General features: G+C 45.6%; 2 protein-coding genes across 2 annotated transcripts in view; one reads left to right on the forward strand and one right to left on the reverse strand.

Annotated features, from left to right (window-relative positions):
- Window positions 1-15,097, forward strand: part of LOC309564383 (uncharacterized protein) — a 110,038-nt gene that overhangs the window by 8,041 nt on the left and 86,900 nt on the right. The gene's annotated exons all lie outside the window — the stretch shown is intronic.
- The window catches only part of LOC309562665 (gastrula zinc finger protein XlCGF48.2-like), a 3,680-nt gene continuing 1,328 nt past the window's right edge, over window positions 12,746-15,097 (reverse strand). Inside the window, exons 3-5 of the mRNA XM_082266942.1 lie at window positions 14,603-14,785; window positions 14,393-14,516; window positions 12,746-14,255 (exon numbers count right to left, since the gene is read on the reverse strand). Of these exons, the coding sequence (XP_082123068.1) occupies window positions 12,808-14,255; window positions 14,393-14,516; window positions 14,603-14,785 (1,755 nt within the window). The 3' untranslated portion in view covers window positions 12,746-12,807. The remainder of the gene's footprint in view (window positions 14,256-14,392; window positions 14,517-14,602; window positions 14,786-15,097) is intronic.

Consider the following 15,097-nt stretch of genomic DNA (forward strand, 5'->3'; position numbering starts at 1 on the left):
GGGGATATGCCCCCGAGGACCCACTCAGATTGGTGCGTTACGGCAATGCAAAATTTGAAGAGTACCTAGGAGTTTGGCACCAATTTGCGAATATTGGCTCCTTTTTTTTTTAAATGTACACTGAATATTAATTTAGATTTATTACGGACTTAGGGGGAATGTACCCCTGTGTACACTGGATAACGTAAATGTTACAAAGTGAAAGTATTTTTTGCAAGTTTTTAAGGATTGCTGCAGCTATTCTTACAATTCTCAGAACGGTTAATTTGGTGTTTTAGAAAATATTTTATGTATTCACCCTAATATTTTATGTATGAACTTCTGAACTGTTTAACTTAAATAGTAACAGGTCCACTGGCACAGTGTGACACCATCATCTGGCATTGTAATAGCTAAGGCAATTAAAGGCTATGTCCACTTTTTGTAAACATTTAATAAATGTACTTGAGGCTATGGTCCAGACCAAAGGATAGACCTTCAGTTATGGGAGAGAAGGGAGGACGGCTGAACTACAACTAAGTGTTACGTCACCACACTACTGCAACCAGCCGTCCTCCATAGACACAGGGATGTAAGTCTTTCTTAAGAATGGGCTGAGGGGATATTGAGAGCCACATTTTAAATAGAGATGAGCTCAAGTTTGAGCCAAACCCAAAAGAAAGTTGTCGCTTCTGCTCAATCAAAGGGCACATGCACAAAGGGGCAGGGATGCTTGTGTCATCAAATGGTGGAGAATGCGGGCAAGATGAGAATTGCAGTATATCCATCCAAGAACCACGCACAGCTGCATTCATTTAAAAGGAAAAAAATAACAGAATGAGGGACAAGAAGCACCCTACAGTTCTGGTAAGGGTTCAAGTGCAGTTTGTTTTTTGGGGTCATGTATGCTATGATGCGGCAAGTTACACCCTAAATATGGTTGTAGCATGGTCCAAAAGGTAGACTTAGCCTAAATGGAATTTTGATTGGGATAGCTCAACACTGAAGTCCATGAGAGGTTATTTGGAGCCAGAATAAGTTTGAACTTGACAAGTCATGGTTGTAACATGGTCCAAAAGGTGAACTTAGCCTTTAAGCAGAATAAAAGGGAATTTTGATGGGGATATCTAAACACTGAAGTCCATGAGAGGTTATTTGGAGCCAGAATATGTTTGAACTTGTCAGGTCATGGTTGTAACATGGTCCAAAAGAATGGACTTAGCCTTTAGGCAGGATAAAAGGGAATTCTGATTGGGATATCTCAACACTGAAGTCGATGAGAGGTTATTTGGAGCCAGAATAAGTTTGAACTTGTCAGGTCATGGTTGGTTGTAACATGGTTCAAAAGGTGGACTTAGAATCCCCCTTTATTCTGCTTTAAGGCTAAGTCCACCTTTTGCACCATGTTACAACCATGACTTGGCAAGTTCAAACTTATTCTGGCTCCAAATAACCTCTCATGGACTTCAGTGTTGAGAAATCCCCACCAGAATTCCCTTTTATTCTGCTTAAAGGCTGATTGGGATATCTCAACTCTGAAGTCCATGGGATATCTCAACACTGAGTCCATGAGAGGTTATTTGGAGCCATAATAAGTTTGAACTTGCCAAGTCATGGTTGTAACATGGCCCAAAAGGTGGACTTAGCCTTTAATCAGAATAAAAGGGAATTCTGATTGGGATATCTCAACACTGAAGTTAATGAGAGGTTATTTGGAGCCAGAATAAGTTTGAACTTGCCAAGTCATGGTTGTAACATGGTCCAAAAGGATGGACTAAAGCCCCGTACACACGCAACGATTATCGGCCGACCGATCGTCCGTCTTTTGTCCAGAGTTATGTTTTGTTGGTTGGAATGTGCCTAGACTGCACACAAATTTTCTCGCCCAAATAAATTCTACTTCAGAAGTGATTTCATGTGTTGGGTTGCTTTCTTTGTGTTCTTTCGTCACTGAGCATGCCCAGACTTGCTCATCAGATTTTTCCCTGTCAAAATCTGTACTGACTGCACAAAAATCGGCCGTTGTGTTGACGGCCAACAAAAATTTTATAGTCTGCACATCAGATTTTCTCTGTCGCTCATTGACAGACGTAGTCCTCTTTGATTCTCATCAATAGGGTTATGCTGCCTCCGCAGGAGTAGGACTAGGCAGAAAGAAAAACGTTCTGGCTCCACCCTAGGGGCAGTCCCAGAGGGTATATCCTCCCTCTCTCTGCTACAGGATGTCAGTTTTTTTCAGTCTAGTCATAAGGTCAGGGTACAAGATCGAGCTTCGATCTCTTCCACCGGCGCGATTCTTCCCTTCCAATATCCAACTATCCCCGGATCGTTTAGAAGATCTGCGGAGAGCAGTCACGGATTTACTACAACAAGGAGTTGTGGCCCATGTTCCTTGGGCAGAACGCTTTCAAGGGTTTTATTCAAACCTATTTACAATACCCAGGAAAGAGGGCAAGGTGCGTCCAATTCTGGACTTAAGGGCACTCAATTCTTTTGTCAACATAAGAAAATTCAGGATGGAGTCCATTCGCACAGTAGCGGCCTCCCTGCATCAAGGGGATTTCCTAGCGTCCATAGACATCAAGGATGCCTATCTTCACATTCCCATTTACGCAGGACATCAGCGGTTTCTACGTTTCTCCGTAGAAGAGAACCATTATCAGTTTGCGGCGTTACCTTTCGGTCTCGCCACGGCTCCTCGGGTCTTCACGAAGGTGTTGGCCCCAATGTTGGCACTACCGCGTCAACGAGGCATATCGATTCTAGGTTACCTAGACGATCTTCTGCTTCATGCAGAGTCTCCGCAGACCCTGTTACAAAACCTAGAGATTACTATGATCTCTTTACAGGAATTCGGGTGGTTGGTGAACCGGCAAAAGTCATTTCTGGTCCCCACCAGGAGGCTCGAATATCTGGGTCTAATTCTAGACACATCCAGGGCAAGAGTATTCCTTCCGGTAGGGAAACTCCGGAAGATTCAATCAGCAATTCAGTTGTTACTATCCAACAGCTGGCCGTCTCTTCGGACTTGCATGAGGGTTCTGGGGTTGATGGTGGCTTCCTTCGAAGCAGTCTCATTTGCCCAGTCCCATACCCAAATTCTTCAGGAAGAGATTCTTCTCAAATGGAATCGGAATCCGGAATCCCTGGACTATCGGATCCGATTGAGCGAACAGACCAGGGAGTCTCTGGTCTGGTGGCTTCGATCTCCGATGCTCAGCCAGGGGAAGTCATTTCTGCCAATATATTGGATGATTGTGACCACGGATGCCAGTCTATCCGGATGGGGAGGAATTCTCGGTCGATTATCCGCCCAGGGACTTCGGTCCCTGGAAGAATCCAGGTTACCGATAAATGTATTGGAACTAAGAGCGATCAAACTTTGTCTGATTCTCTGGACCGAGCAGCTCCAGGGCAGCCCGGTTCGGATCCAGTCGGACAACGCCACGGCCGTGGCTTATGTCAATCACCAGGGGGGCACCAAGAGTGTCCGGGCGGCCAGGGAAGTGGCTTGCATCCTTCGCTGGGCGGAACGGTTTGTTCCAGCTATCTCTGCGGTGTTCATTCCGGGGGTGGAGAATTGGCAGGCAGATTATCTCAGCCGTCAGACTCTGGATCAGGGGGAATGGTCCCTCCATCCAGAAGTTTTCCACCAGTTGTGCCTACGTTGGGGCACCCCGGATGTGGATCTGTTGGCATCTCGATTCAACAGGAAAGTGCGGAGATTTGTGGCTCGCTCCCGCGATCCTCTAGCAGAGACTGCAGACGCACTGGTCGCCCCGTGGGGACAATACCAGCTAATGTATGCCTTCCCTCCTCTCAGGTTACTGCCAAGACTTCTTCGCAGAATAGAGGGGGAAGGAATTCCAGTAATCCTGGTAGCTCCGGACTGGCCTCGTCGAGCCTGGTACGCCGACTTGGTCAGACTGGTGGCGGACGTCCCGTGGCGACTTCCTCTCAGGGAAGACCTACTGTCTCAGGGACCGATCTTCCATCCTGCTTTACGATCGCTGGCTTTAACGGCCTGGCTATTGAGACCCAGGTGCTGAAGGACAAGGGATTGTCAGCTTCAGTTATTCCTAATCTAGTTAAAGCAAGGAAAGCGACTTCCAGAAAGATTTATCATCGCACATGGAAGTCCTACATTGCATGGTGTGAACCCCTGGGGTTCCACCCATGTTCCTATTCGGTTAATCGAATATTAGCTTTTCTGCAACAAGGGGTTGAGCAGAAACTGGCCTTGAGCACTATCAAGGGTCAGGTTTCAGCATTAGCTATCTTCTTTCAGAAACCTTTGGCTACTCATTCCTTAGTGCGGAATTTCATCCAGGGGGTGCGACATCTGGCTCCGCCAGTGCGCGCGCCGTTACCACCCTGGGATCTTAATCTAGTATTGTCGGTTCTTCAGAAGCCTCCCTTTGAAGATATTAGGGAGATTCCTTTACCTACGTTATCCCAGAAGGTGGCCTTCTTGGTGGCTATCACTTCTGCACGCAGGGTGTCAGAACTGGCCTTCTCTGTGTCCTAAGCCCAGCCATCATCGGGAGTTTGCTTTGCACTCCTTGGATGTGGTTCGGGCAATCAGGGTATACTTGAAAACGACAGACTCGTTTCGCAAGACGGATTCACTTTTTGTGGTCCCGGATGGGCCCAAAAAGGGGGTTGCCTGCATCTGCCACGACTATTTCCAAATGGATCAGACAGACGGTGGCACAGGCTTATTCTATTAAGGGTCGGGAGCCCCCGTTCCCTGTTAAGGCGCATTTCACTTGGGCGCTTAGTGCGTCATGGGCCTTTCGCCATCAGGCGTCAGTGGTCCAGGTGTGCAAGGCGGCTACCTGGTCGTCGGTGCATACCTTTACAAAACATTATAAAGTTGATGTAATGGCATCGTCCGATGCCTCGTTTGGCTGCAAGGTTTTGCAGGCCGCAATTTGAGGAGACCAGTGGTCTACCTCGAGGGTTTTTTTCCGTTGGAATTTTATTTGAGTCTCATTCTTTGTTTATGATGAGCCTTTAAACTTCTAGTTGGCACCGGTTTGGCCTTCTAGATTGGATTTTGATTTCTGTCAATCCCACCCCTCATTTGTGGCACTGCTTTGGGACGTCCCTATTGATGAGAATCAAAGAGGACTACGTCTGTCAATGAGCGACAGAGAAAATTGGATTTTTGTAAGATCTTACCGTAAAATCCTTTTCTCTTAACTCATTGACAGACGTAGTACCCGCCCATCTGTTTTGGAGTTGGGTTGGGTTAAATTCTCTGACACTGCTTTGTGACATAACTGACATCCTGTAGCAGAGAGAGGGAGGATATACCCTCTGGGACTGCCCCTAGGGTGGAGCCAGAACGTTTTTCTTTCTGCCTAGTCCTACTCCTGCGGAGGCAGCATAACCCTATTGATGAGAATCAAAGAGGACTACGTCTGTCAATGAGCTAAGAGAAAAGGATTTTACGGTAAGATCGGACTTGGTTGTCGGAAGCATCATACTAACAAGCCGAAAATCAGCAGATCGGTTGTCGGACGAAAATTCCCTGCCAATTTTTGACGCGTGTGTACGAGGCTTTAGCCTTTAGGCAGGATAAAAGGGAACTCTGATTGGGATATCTCAACACTAAAGTCCGTGAGAGGTTATTTGAAGCCAGAATAAGCTTGAACTTGCCAACAACCAGGCAGAATTTAAAAAGTTTTTTTTTTTTGGTGGTGTTGTCCTTTTAAATAAAACACCTAAAAGGCAACCATATAATATAGAAATAACATTGTGCTGCCGAGAAAGAAAGTGAAAAGTATTTTTAAATCTTTCTTTGTTCTTACTGATATTTTTTAATAGTGAATTATCTTTTGCTACTTTCGCACACTTGGCTAAATGCAGTTTAAGAGTCGACCATATGGTGTCGATACTAATTTTAATATTAATAAAAAAAAAAAAAAAAAAGATATGAAATGAACAAGGTGTTGTTTTTAATTCTTTGTAGTTTTACATACATATATCTCTATGGGGGTGACTTTTATAACATTCCTTGGATGAATGTTACAAGCTTTTTCGCCCAGACTTTCCTGTATTCTTCTGCTATGACTTCTTATGATTGTTGGCTCCATCTAGCAGCCAAAATGCGGAGAATTTTCTGATTGAGGTATTTCAGAAAAGTAGGACTAATTACTAGAGGGAGCCGACCATCATAGGAAGTCATAGTATCAGGGAAAATTCATGCAACTTGGGTAAATGCTTGTGACATTTGTCCAATTAATGTTTTATTAATAGACCCTTTTGTCTTAGGCTTCTAAAGGGAACATGTCACAAGAACATACAGTACATCCTACTTTACCTAAAATGTTATGTGACCCCTCTTTTATTGTGGGATTCGGGGTTTCGTGTTGTCACTCCCCCCCCCCCCCCCGGGAGACCGCCTCTTTGGTTGTGAGTTTCCTGGTAGAGATGGATTCAAAGACCTACCACCCAAGATCTTGGACATAAGTGAAGTACCAGAATTGATGCAGATGCTGATTATTGGTCTTTTGAGGAGGTACGCAAATGTGAAAATGCTTTGACGGGTGGATAGAAACTCGGAGGAGCGAGCGTTTGGGTGCAGAATGCCCTAGGTAACACCCACATGTGATGCTGGGCTTCCATAAATAAAAGAGGCAGGCTAGAGACAGTCAGGCTGGGTAGGAAAGAGCTAGATACTGCTGGACATCCTCCAGCTAGGAGATGAGACGGGCTCTATCTGACTTGCTGGAGCTTCTAATGCACATTGTGAGAAGCGAAATCAAAGTAAGCAATTTTAGTCCAGGAGAGGCGCCTCCACAAATGTGCAAGACTAAAGCTTCAAGAAAAGGCTCCCCAGCAGGGACACATCATTAAGAATATACACTATATTACCAAAAGTATTGGGACGCCTGCCTTTACACGCACATGAACTTTAATGGCATCCCAGTCTAAAGCCCCGTACACACGCGTCGATAATTGGCCGTGAATTTTGGGCCAACGTCCGATCGGCCGATTTTCGGCTTGTTAGTATGATCCTTCCGACAACCGACTCAGACTTTTCGGCCGAAAAAAATCTGGTGTGCAGGCTATAAAATTTTTGTTGGCCGTGAACACAACGGCCGGTTTTCCGTCAGTCAGTACAGATTTCGGCAGACAAAAATCTGATGAGCAAGACTGGGCATGCTCAGAGAAGAAAAAACACACGGAAAGTAAACCAGCACATGACATCACTTGTGTTCAAGTACAGCGCCACATAGAAAAAATATCCTAAAAACTGAAGGAAATAAACAAAATCCAAAAAAGTCTGTCTAAGGCTGATACTCAGGTGTAGAGAAATATACACATAGATTCCAACACCATTCGTGCAGATACACTCCTGACGATCACCACGTGCATGAATAAGGTTTTCTCCTTACCAGAAATGTAGACCCCCTGTTAAGGAACGTCTACCGAGCATGAGGTGTAAAACGATCATCAAGGAAGGGTCCACTCCGAATCAGCCTCCAATCCTCCTCAGAATGTTCAAACAGGACAATGGACTTTGTGAACTTCGTAAACTCCAAGTGATAAACATTGATGTTCCTCCAAAAATAAATGGGGGCTCACATGGTGAAGTACGTACAAATTTATTGCATAAAATAAAGGTAAAACACTCACATGTTATCTGCTTGATACAGGCATGTAGTAGCAAAAGTTGGCCGCGGCTGTAGGCGTGTCTGCATAGGGGCTGGCGTGACTGACACGTTTCGTCCTACCATAGGCGTTGTCTTTTCTTTGTTTATACATGACATCACTTCTGAAGTAGATTTTTGTTGGCCGAGAAAATTCGTGTGCAGTCTAGGCACATTCCAACCAACAAAACACCACTCTGGACAAAAGTCGGACGATCGGTCGGCCGATAATCGTTGCGTGGGTACGGGGCATTAGTCCGTAGGGTTCAATATTGAGTTGGCCCACCCTTTGCAGTTATAACAGCTTCAACTCTTCTGGGAAGGCTGTCCACAAGGTTTAGGAGTGTGTCTATGGGAATGTTTGACCACTCCTCCAGAAGCTCATTTGTGAGGTCAGGCACTGATGTTGGACAAGAAGGCCTGGATTGCAGTCTCTGCTCTTATTCATCCCAAAGGTGTTCTATCGGGTTGAGGTCAGTCAAGTTCCTGAACCCCAAAATCGCTCATCCATGTCTTTATGGACCTTGCTTTGTGCATTGGTCCAAATCATTTGGTTGAGGGGGGATTTTTGTGTGGGGTTGTTTTTCAGGGGTTGGGCTTGGCCCCTTTGTTCTAGTGAAGGGAACAGCCTCATACGATACACAGAGATGAAAAAAATCTCTCTACATAAGTTGACAATGTCACGTATAGTAAATAAATACCTGACATGTTACGGTTTAAAATTGCGCACACTCGTGGAATGGCGACAAACTACGATACTTAAAAATCTCCATAGGCGACGCTTTTTAAAATGTTTACCGGTTACCAGTTTAGAGTTACAGAGGAGATCTTTTTGTAGAATTATTGCTCCCACTCTAACCATAGCGGTGATACCTCACATGTATGATTTGAACACCGTTTACATTTGCGTGTGCAACTTACGTATGTGTTTTCTTTGGTGTGCGAGCTCACAAGAACGGGGGCCTTTTAAAAAAAAAAAAAATTTTTCCTATTTATTTTATTTTTTTATTTTTAATACAGTTTAAAAAAAAAAATATATGATCACTTTTATTACTGTCACAAGGAATGTACACATCCCTTGTGACAGTAATAGGCAGTGACAGGTACTCTTTTTGGAGGGATCGGGGGTCTAAAAGACCCCAAACCCCCTCCGCTGCACTTCAAAGTAATAAAAACGCCAAAATCGGCATGTTTGAATTAAATTGGCATGTTTGAATTAAATTGGCACCATTAGCAGCCGAGTAAACTGGAAGTGACTGTCAGGTACCTGATCCAAGGCCAAGATGCTGAGAGGGCTCCCCTTGTGGCTAAGTGCGGCACACCCCTGAAGGGGGTACAGAAGGTGTAGCGCCCAAAGTAGCACAGGTTGCCAAGAGGATGCAGAAGAGTAGAGCCGGTGGACACCAGGAGAGTGCTGGAAGCACAGCAAGATGAGAGTCTCTAGAGAGCCTCAGAGGAGCTAGGCAACCTTGTGCAGTGGCAAATCCAGGCAGAGGGTCAAACACAAAAAGTAAAGGGTATGGTTGGTATAAGAAACAGGAACTGGCCGAGGTCTTTAGGCAGGAGAAGGTAGAGAAATCTGTAGTGTAAGCCGGGGTCATGCACAGGAGGACTGACAGATAATGGAGAGGAATCCATGAAGCAAGCCGGGTCATACGCTGTAGATCAGCAGTAGCGAGGTTGGTGGAGCAAGCCAGAGTGTCAAAGCCAGGAGGAGAAGATCAAGCAGAGTCAGGAGCAAGCCGGGTCACAACAGGAATTCCAACAGAAGAATTCAGGAACACAGGGAAGCGGATGATAATCCAGCAATGAGAAGGATCCCACAGCAGCCTTTTATAGGCCAGCAAGTGGCTGTGTCTGTTACGCATTGCGTACGCCAATTCGTGCCGCTGCGTACGCCTGCACGCTGTTCTCAGGCCAGGGCGTACAGGGATGCGCCCATTAGTATTACTGGCTCTCCATCTGCCAATTCCCTGACAGTGATGTTGCTTCCATGTTACATGATCGGAGACTCGATGGAAGCCAAATCCAGCTTTGTTCGGGACTCTAACCAGCAGGCGGACGTGCCGGCTGGTTGCTCGGGTCTCCCGGTGGCAGGAGGGGGGGGGGGACGTCCCCTCTCGCTCACTGGGATAACGACCGAGCAGTTGCTGAGTCACATAGGTTGCTATCTCCAGCAAGCTGACCGCTGACTCTGAAAACGGTGCCGGGTTGATGCCTACAACTGCATATCACCCCCATACAACCACTTCTTCAAGCCAAGGTACGTCAGTTTGCGGGAAGTGGCTAACGTTCATGTGTGTGTAAAGGCCGGCATCCCAATACTTTTGGTAATATAGTGTATTTTTATTAAAGCGGGGGAGGGTAAAACATCTATTCAATTTTGATTACTGTGTCCCCCATAGGGGAGACTTCTCCTTACTTTCTGAGAGACCAGTCACTTACTTCCTGTTCCGGTTACTTAGACAGGAAGTGAGGGGCCAACTCCTAAAAAGGGAGCATGGAGAACATTTAAATGCAGATTTGAATCAATGATGAATAAGGACACCAGACACTGAGTATGTTTTTATAGCTTTTATTACATTTTGATCGCTTCTTTCCGGAATAGAAGACATACGCCAATTAGAGTCCAACAAAATAACTTGCTTTACTACTTGCCATACAAGATACCTTCTACCAACATTTTTCTAAAGGGGAGCCATTCGCTATAAACACCACCAGCAAAACTTACATCACCTCCCATTATATCCATGTGATATCCCCTTCTTTATCTAGAAGTTCATGCACTGAACTTTAACCCCTTTACGACAGCCTAACGCATATATGTGGTAGCTCAGTAGGTAATATAAAGGAAATAAACGACCCCAGAGTGCTGCACACCTTTAGGACCCAACAGTCCCAATAGTAGAAGCAGCTTCAGCCCAGCCTGGTCCAGGCTATGCCCTCCGACGCGTTTCGCCTCACCTATGGGGCTTAGTCATGGAGGTGGACTTTAACATCCATATGCCACATAAATGTGTTGCTGTGTTGTTTGCGGGGGGCACTAAATCGGAGCCCACCGAACAGTCACCAAACTTTTACTGACCGCTCATGGTAAACTACTGATGATCAGGAGGCAGTAGGGTGCCTTCCCCATGACATCGTCACAGTGCTGCATGATCGGTAGCCACACCTACCGGTCTCAGGGCCATGCAATTTTGAATTTGCTGAGCTTTATAACCCTACAAGAATTTAGCAAGCATTGTTAGAACAGATCCCAATCCATCACATATCAAAAAATAAGATTACTTATTTTTTGGGACAGTGTGCGGGGCCATACAAATAAGTCCTTTATGCCTCATTAGCCAGAGACACATCCTATTTTAGGGCTATGGGAATAGCATATCATGCACTGATTGCGTTGGAATTCCTTTAGTTTTCTCACCATAACCTGTATGGGTTTATTGCCTCATTGTGTGCCAAGCCCTACTCCATAGTAGCCGTGTTTTCTATACACAGCACGGATGAAAGATAAGAAGGCAAAGGAATGATTTGTGAGGCTCCACCCACTTCCTTTGAAGGAGGAATAATTCCTCCTGTTTTTGCATATGGGATGGAATGAGACTCTAAAAAGACTTTACTGTTGCTATACATGGATTTGGTTGGAGGGCTTTTTGATGCTTGTAGCCCCTTCTCACCACAAGCTGTCTAGCAAGCACTTGTTCAGATACGTACCCGCCTCTGTCCTGCAGATATTAATATGACCTTTGCCAAAAACTTTTAAAGTTAGTAATCTGTGAGAGGAGCTTCCTCATCAGCTCTGTCTCAGGGCACACTGCATACCCTGCATCGCTGTCAACGTGCAACACCAAAGTTAACACTACCGCTGCAGTATAACGTAGGACAGTGCTGCAAATCAGGCTTTCATTTGACAAAACTGAGGTTTTGAACGGACTTCAGCAGAGGCCAGAGTAAAGGGTTCAGTGTCTATGATTTTTTTTGGAAAATGGGGGGAGAAGGTGTTCCATAAGGGATTATTTCACCACTATAGTTCCTGAGGGACTAAAGAAGAACTTGTGATTCCACCAACCAACATCAGTTTGCTGTAAACTAGGCTAATACTATCTGTTGAGCCTCCCTGCATGGTGGAAGTGGTCATCTTCTAGGTTCACTTGAAAAGTCTGAACTTTTGTAAGACTCAAGGAATGGGGAGGCTTTCCCCCTGAGTGGTTTACCAACGTTGGCGAAGTTGGACTCAAAGCACAAGGGGTTTTTTTTCCGAGTGGTTTACCAACATTGGTGAAGTTAGACTCAAGGAACGGGGGCTTTCTTTTAAGTGGTTTACCACCGTTGGTGAAGTTAGACTCAAGGAACAGGGGCTTTTCTCTGAGTGGTTTACCAATGCTGGTGCAGTTAGACTCAAGGAATGAGGGGGGGGCTTTACTTCGAGTAGTTTCCAACATCGGTGAAGTTAAAAGAAAGATCCTGTTTCTTGAGTCTAACTTCACCGACATTGGTAAACCACTCCAAGAAAAGCCCTTGTTCCTTGAGTCTATTCTAACTTCACCAACGTTGGAAAACCACTTAAAAGATAGCCCCCGTTCCTTGAGTCTAAGTGGCTTACCATCGTTGGTGAAGTTAGACTAGACTCAAAGAACAGGGGCTTTTCTCTGAGTGGTTTACCAATGCTGGTGCAGTTAGACTCAAGAAATGATGGGGGGGCTTTCCTTAGAGTAGTTTCCAACGTCTGTGAAGTTAAAAGAAAGCCCCCGTTCCTTGAGTCTAACTTCACCGACATTGGTAAACCACTCCAAGAAAAGCCCCTGTTTCTTGAGTCTAGTCTAACTTCACCAACGTTGGAAAACCACTTAAAAGATAGCCCCCGTTCCTTGAGTCTAAGTGGTTTACCAACGTTGGTGAAGTTAGACTAGACTCAAGGAACAAGAGCTTTTCTTGGAGATGTTTACCAACGTCGGTGAAGTTAGACTCAAGGATGGGGGGGCTTTCCTTCTTTCCTTGGAGTAGTTTCCAATGTCGGTGAAGTTAGACTTAAGAAATGGGGGGGGGGACTTTCTTTTAAGAGGTTTACCAACGAGGTTGGTGAAGTTAGGCTCAAGGAAAGGGGCTTTCCTTCTAGTGGTTTACCAACATTGGTGAAGGATTCATCTTCTACAGAAGTTTTTCATGTTCACTGTAACATGATGGTATCCCCATGAGTCCTCGAATGTTTGAGAAAGTCAGACTTATTCCTGTAACTCCTTCCACACACAGAGCAGGAAAATGGAGTCTCCCTTGTGTGAACCCTCTCGTGCCGGATGAGAGCCGAATTGCAAACGAAGCCTTTGCCACAGATGGGGCAGGAAAACGGCTTCTCCTCCATGTGATATTTCTGGTGTATCCGTAGCTCCGAGGAGCTGACGAAAGACTTCTCGCAGGTCGAGCAAGAGTAGGGCTTCTCTCCTGAGTGGATTCGCTCATGGACAACGAGGTGTGACCGGACAACAAAGCCTTTTCCACAAACATGGCATGTGAAAGGCCTTTCCCCTGTGTGAGTCCTTTGGTGTACGGCGAGAATAGAGCTTCGGGAAAAACACTTGCCGCATTCGGGGCAGGAGAATGGCTTATTTTCCCCGTGGCTCCTTTTGTGTTTCTCAAAAGACGTCCCGTACTTGAAGCACTTCCCGCACACTGAACAAGAGTATTCGGTCTCCTTGCTGTGAGCTCTCTCGTGTCGGCTGAGGTAGGAACTGTTGTTGAAGGTCTTCCCGCACACTGAACAGGAGTACGGCTTCTGCCCTGTGTGAATCCTCCTGTGGATGATGAGGTTGGAGCTGCTGATAAAGCATTTCCCGCACTCGTCACAGGAGTAAGGTCTTTCCCCGGTGTGGCTCCGGCGGTGGGTGATGAGGTTGGACTTGGAGGAAAAACACTTCCCACAGTCAGAGCACTGAAACGGCTTCTCTCCCGTGTGGACTCGATGATGGGCCAGAAGCTCTACTTTGTAGCGAAAGGACTTCCCGCACAAAGAACAGATGACTCCGTTCCTTTTGGTCTGAAGACTTGGATCGAATTCCCCAAAGTCTTTGTTATCAGGAGATGTGCCCTGCGTATCTTCTACAATAAAAGTGGTGACTGTGAAATCTTCTTCATCTCCTGAAAGGTGTTCTTCCTTAATATGATGGGTGGGAGTAGATGTTTCAGAAGCTCCTCCATGTGAGAGGGGTTCGTCCTTCACCTCAGCAGACTGAGTCTGATGTATATGTGTGGAGACATAAGGGTCGGGGGAATGTTCTCTAGGTGAGGGGGGATCCTTCTTAACCTGAGTAGAAGGACATTGTGTCAGATGTAGGGGTGTAGAAGTGTTGGGATGTGGGGGGCATTCTCCTTTTTCCAATGAGAGGAGCTCGTCCTTAATAGGAGTCAGTATGAGACCTGTGTGACTGGATTGTGTAGAAGAACTAAAGTGCAGCAGATGTTTCTCACTTGACATAATTTCCTCTTCCGTACGAGTAACTGTTGTCATAGAACAATCTGCAGAGTTAGAGTTGACCGGGTGCAATATATGTTTCTCACATTCAATGGGTTTCTTTGCAATATAATTGGACGTAGGTTTGGCTTGGTCATCTTTACCTGAACCTGTTGATATAAAAATGTATTAGCATTCCTCCAACTTTACATGTCCCATCAGTTTTTGGTTCTTTCATCACCATATACTGTACATGTATTATAAAGGTGTTGCCTTCAAAATCCATTACACCCTAACCAAATCGTACCTAGAGATGTGAGGGTTGGCCGGTTCTCCATCATGACGTCCTTGTAGAGATCCTTGTGTCCTTCTATATACTCCCACTCCTCCATGGAGAAATAGACAGTGACATCCTGACACCTTATAGGAACCTGACACACACAATGATACAGTCACCATCCAGACACATCCCTTGTCTGTTACTGGATAATGTCCCAGAATTCCCGGCACCGCTCACCTCTCCTGTCAGCAGATCAATGATCTTCTGAGTGACTTCTAGAATCCTCTTTTTGTTACTCTTTTTAGAGGTCAGGGAGGGAGGTGGAAGCTCCATGGTGGGACTCCTGGTCCATCTTTTGGACACACATGGACAGTTGCTTGATGTCACATGATCATCTGACTTCTTCAAGGGTCCATAATCCTATGTAATGAAATATACATGTTACGGAAACATGGCTACCTGCCCCATACAACTTCTCACCTCTTCAGTCAGCTCTGTGTTTTATTAATAGAGATAAGTGATGTCATGTGGCCTCCCAGAATCCTCCTCACCTCTCCGGTCAGCTCTGTGTTTTATTCATAGAGATAAGAGCGATGTCATGTGACCTCCCAGAATCCTCCTCACCTCTCCGGTCAGCTCTGTGTTTTATTCATAGAGATAAGAGTGATGTCATGTGACCTCCCAGAATCCTCTTCCCCTCTCTGGTCAGGTCTGTGTTTTATAAATAGAGAT

The sequence above is a fragment of the Pelophylax lessonae genome, assembly GCF_965119305.1.
Source record: "Pelophylax lessonae genome assembly, chromosome: 9".
NCBI classification, from domain to species: domain Eukaryota; kingdom Metazoa; phylum Chordata; class Amphibia; order Anura; family Ranidae; genus Pelophylax; species Pelophylax lessonae.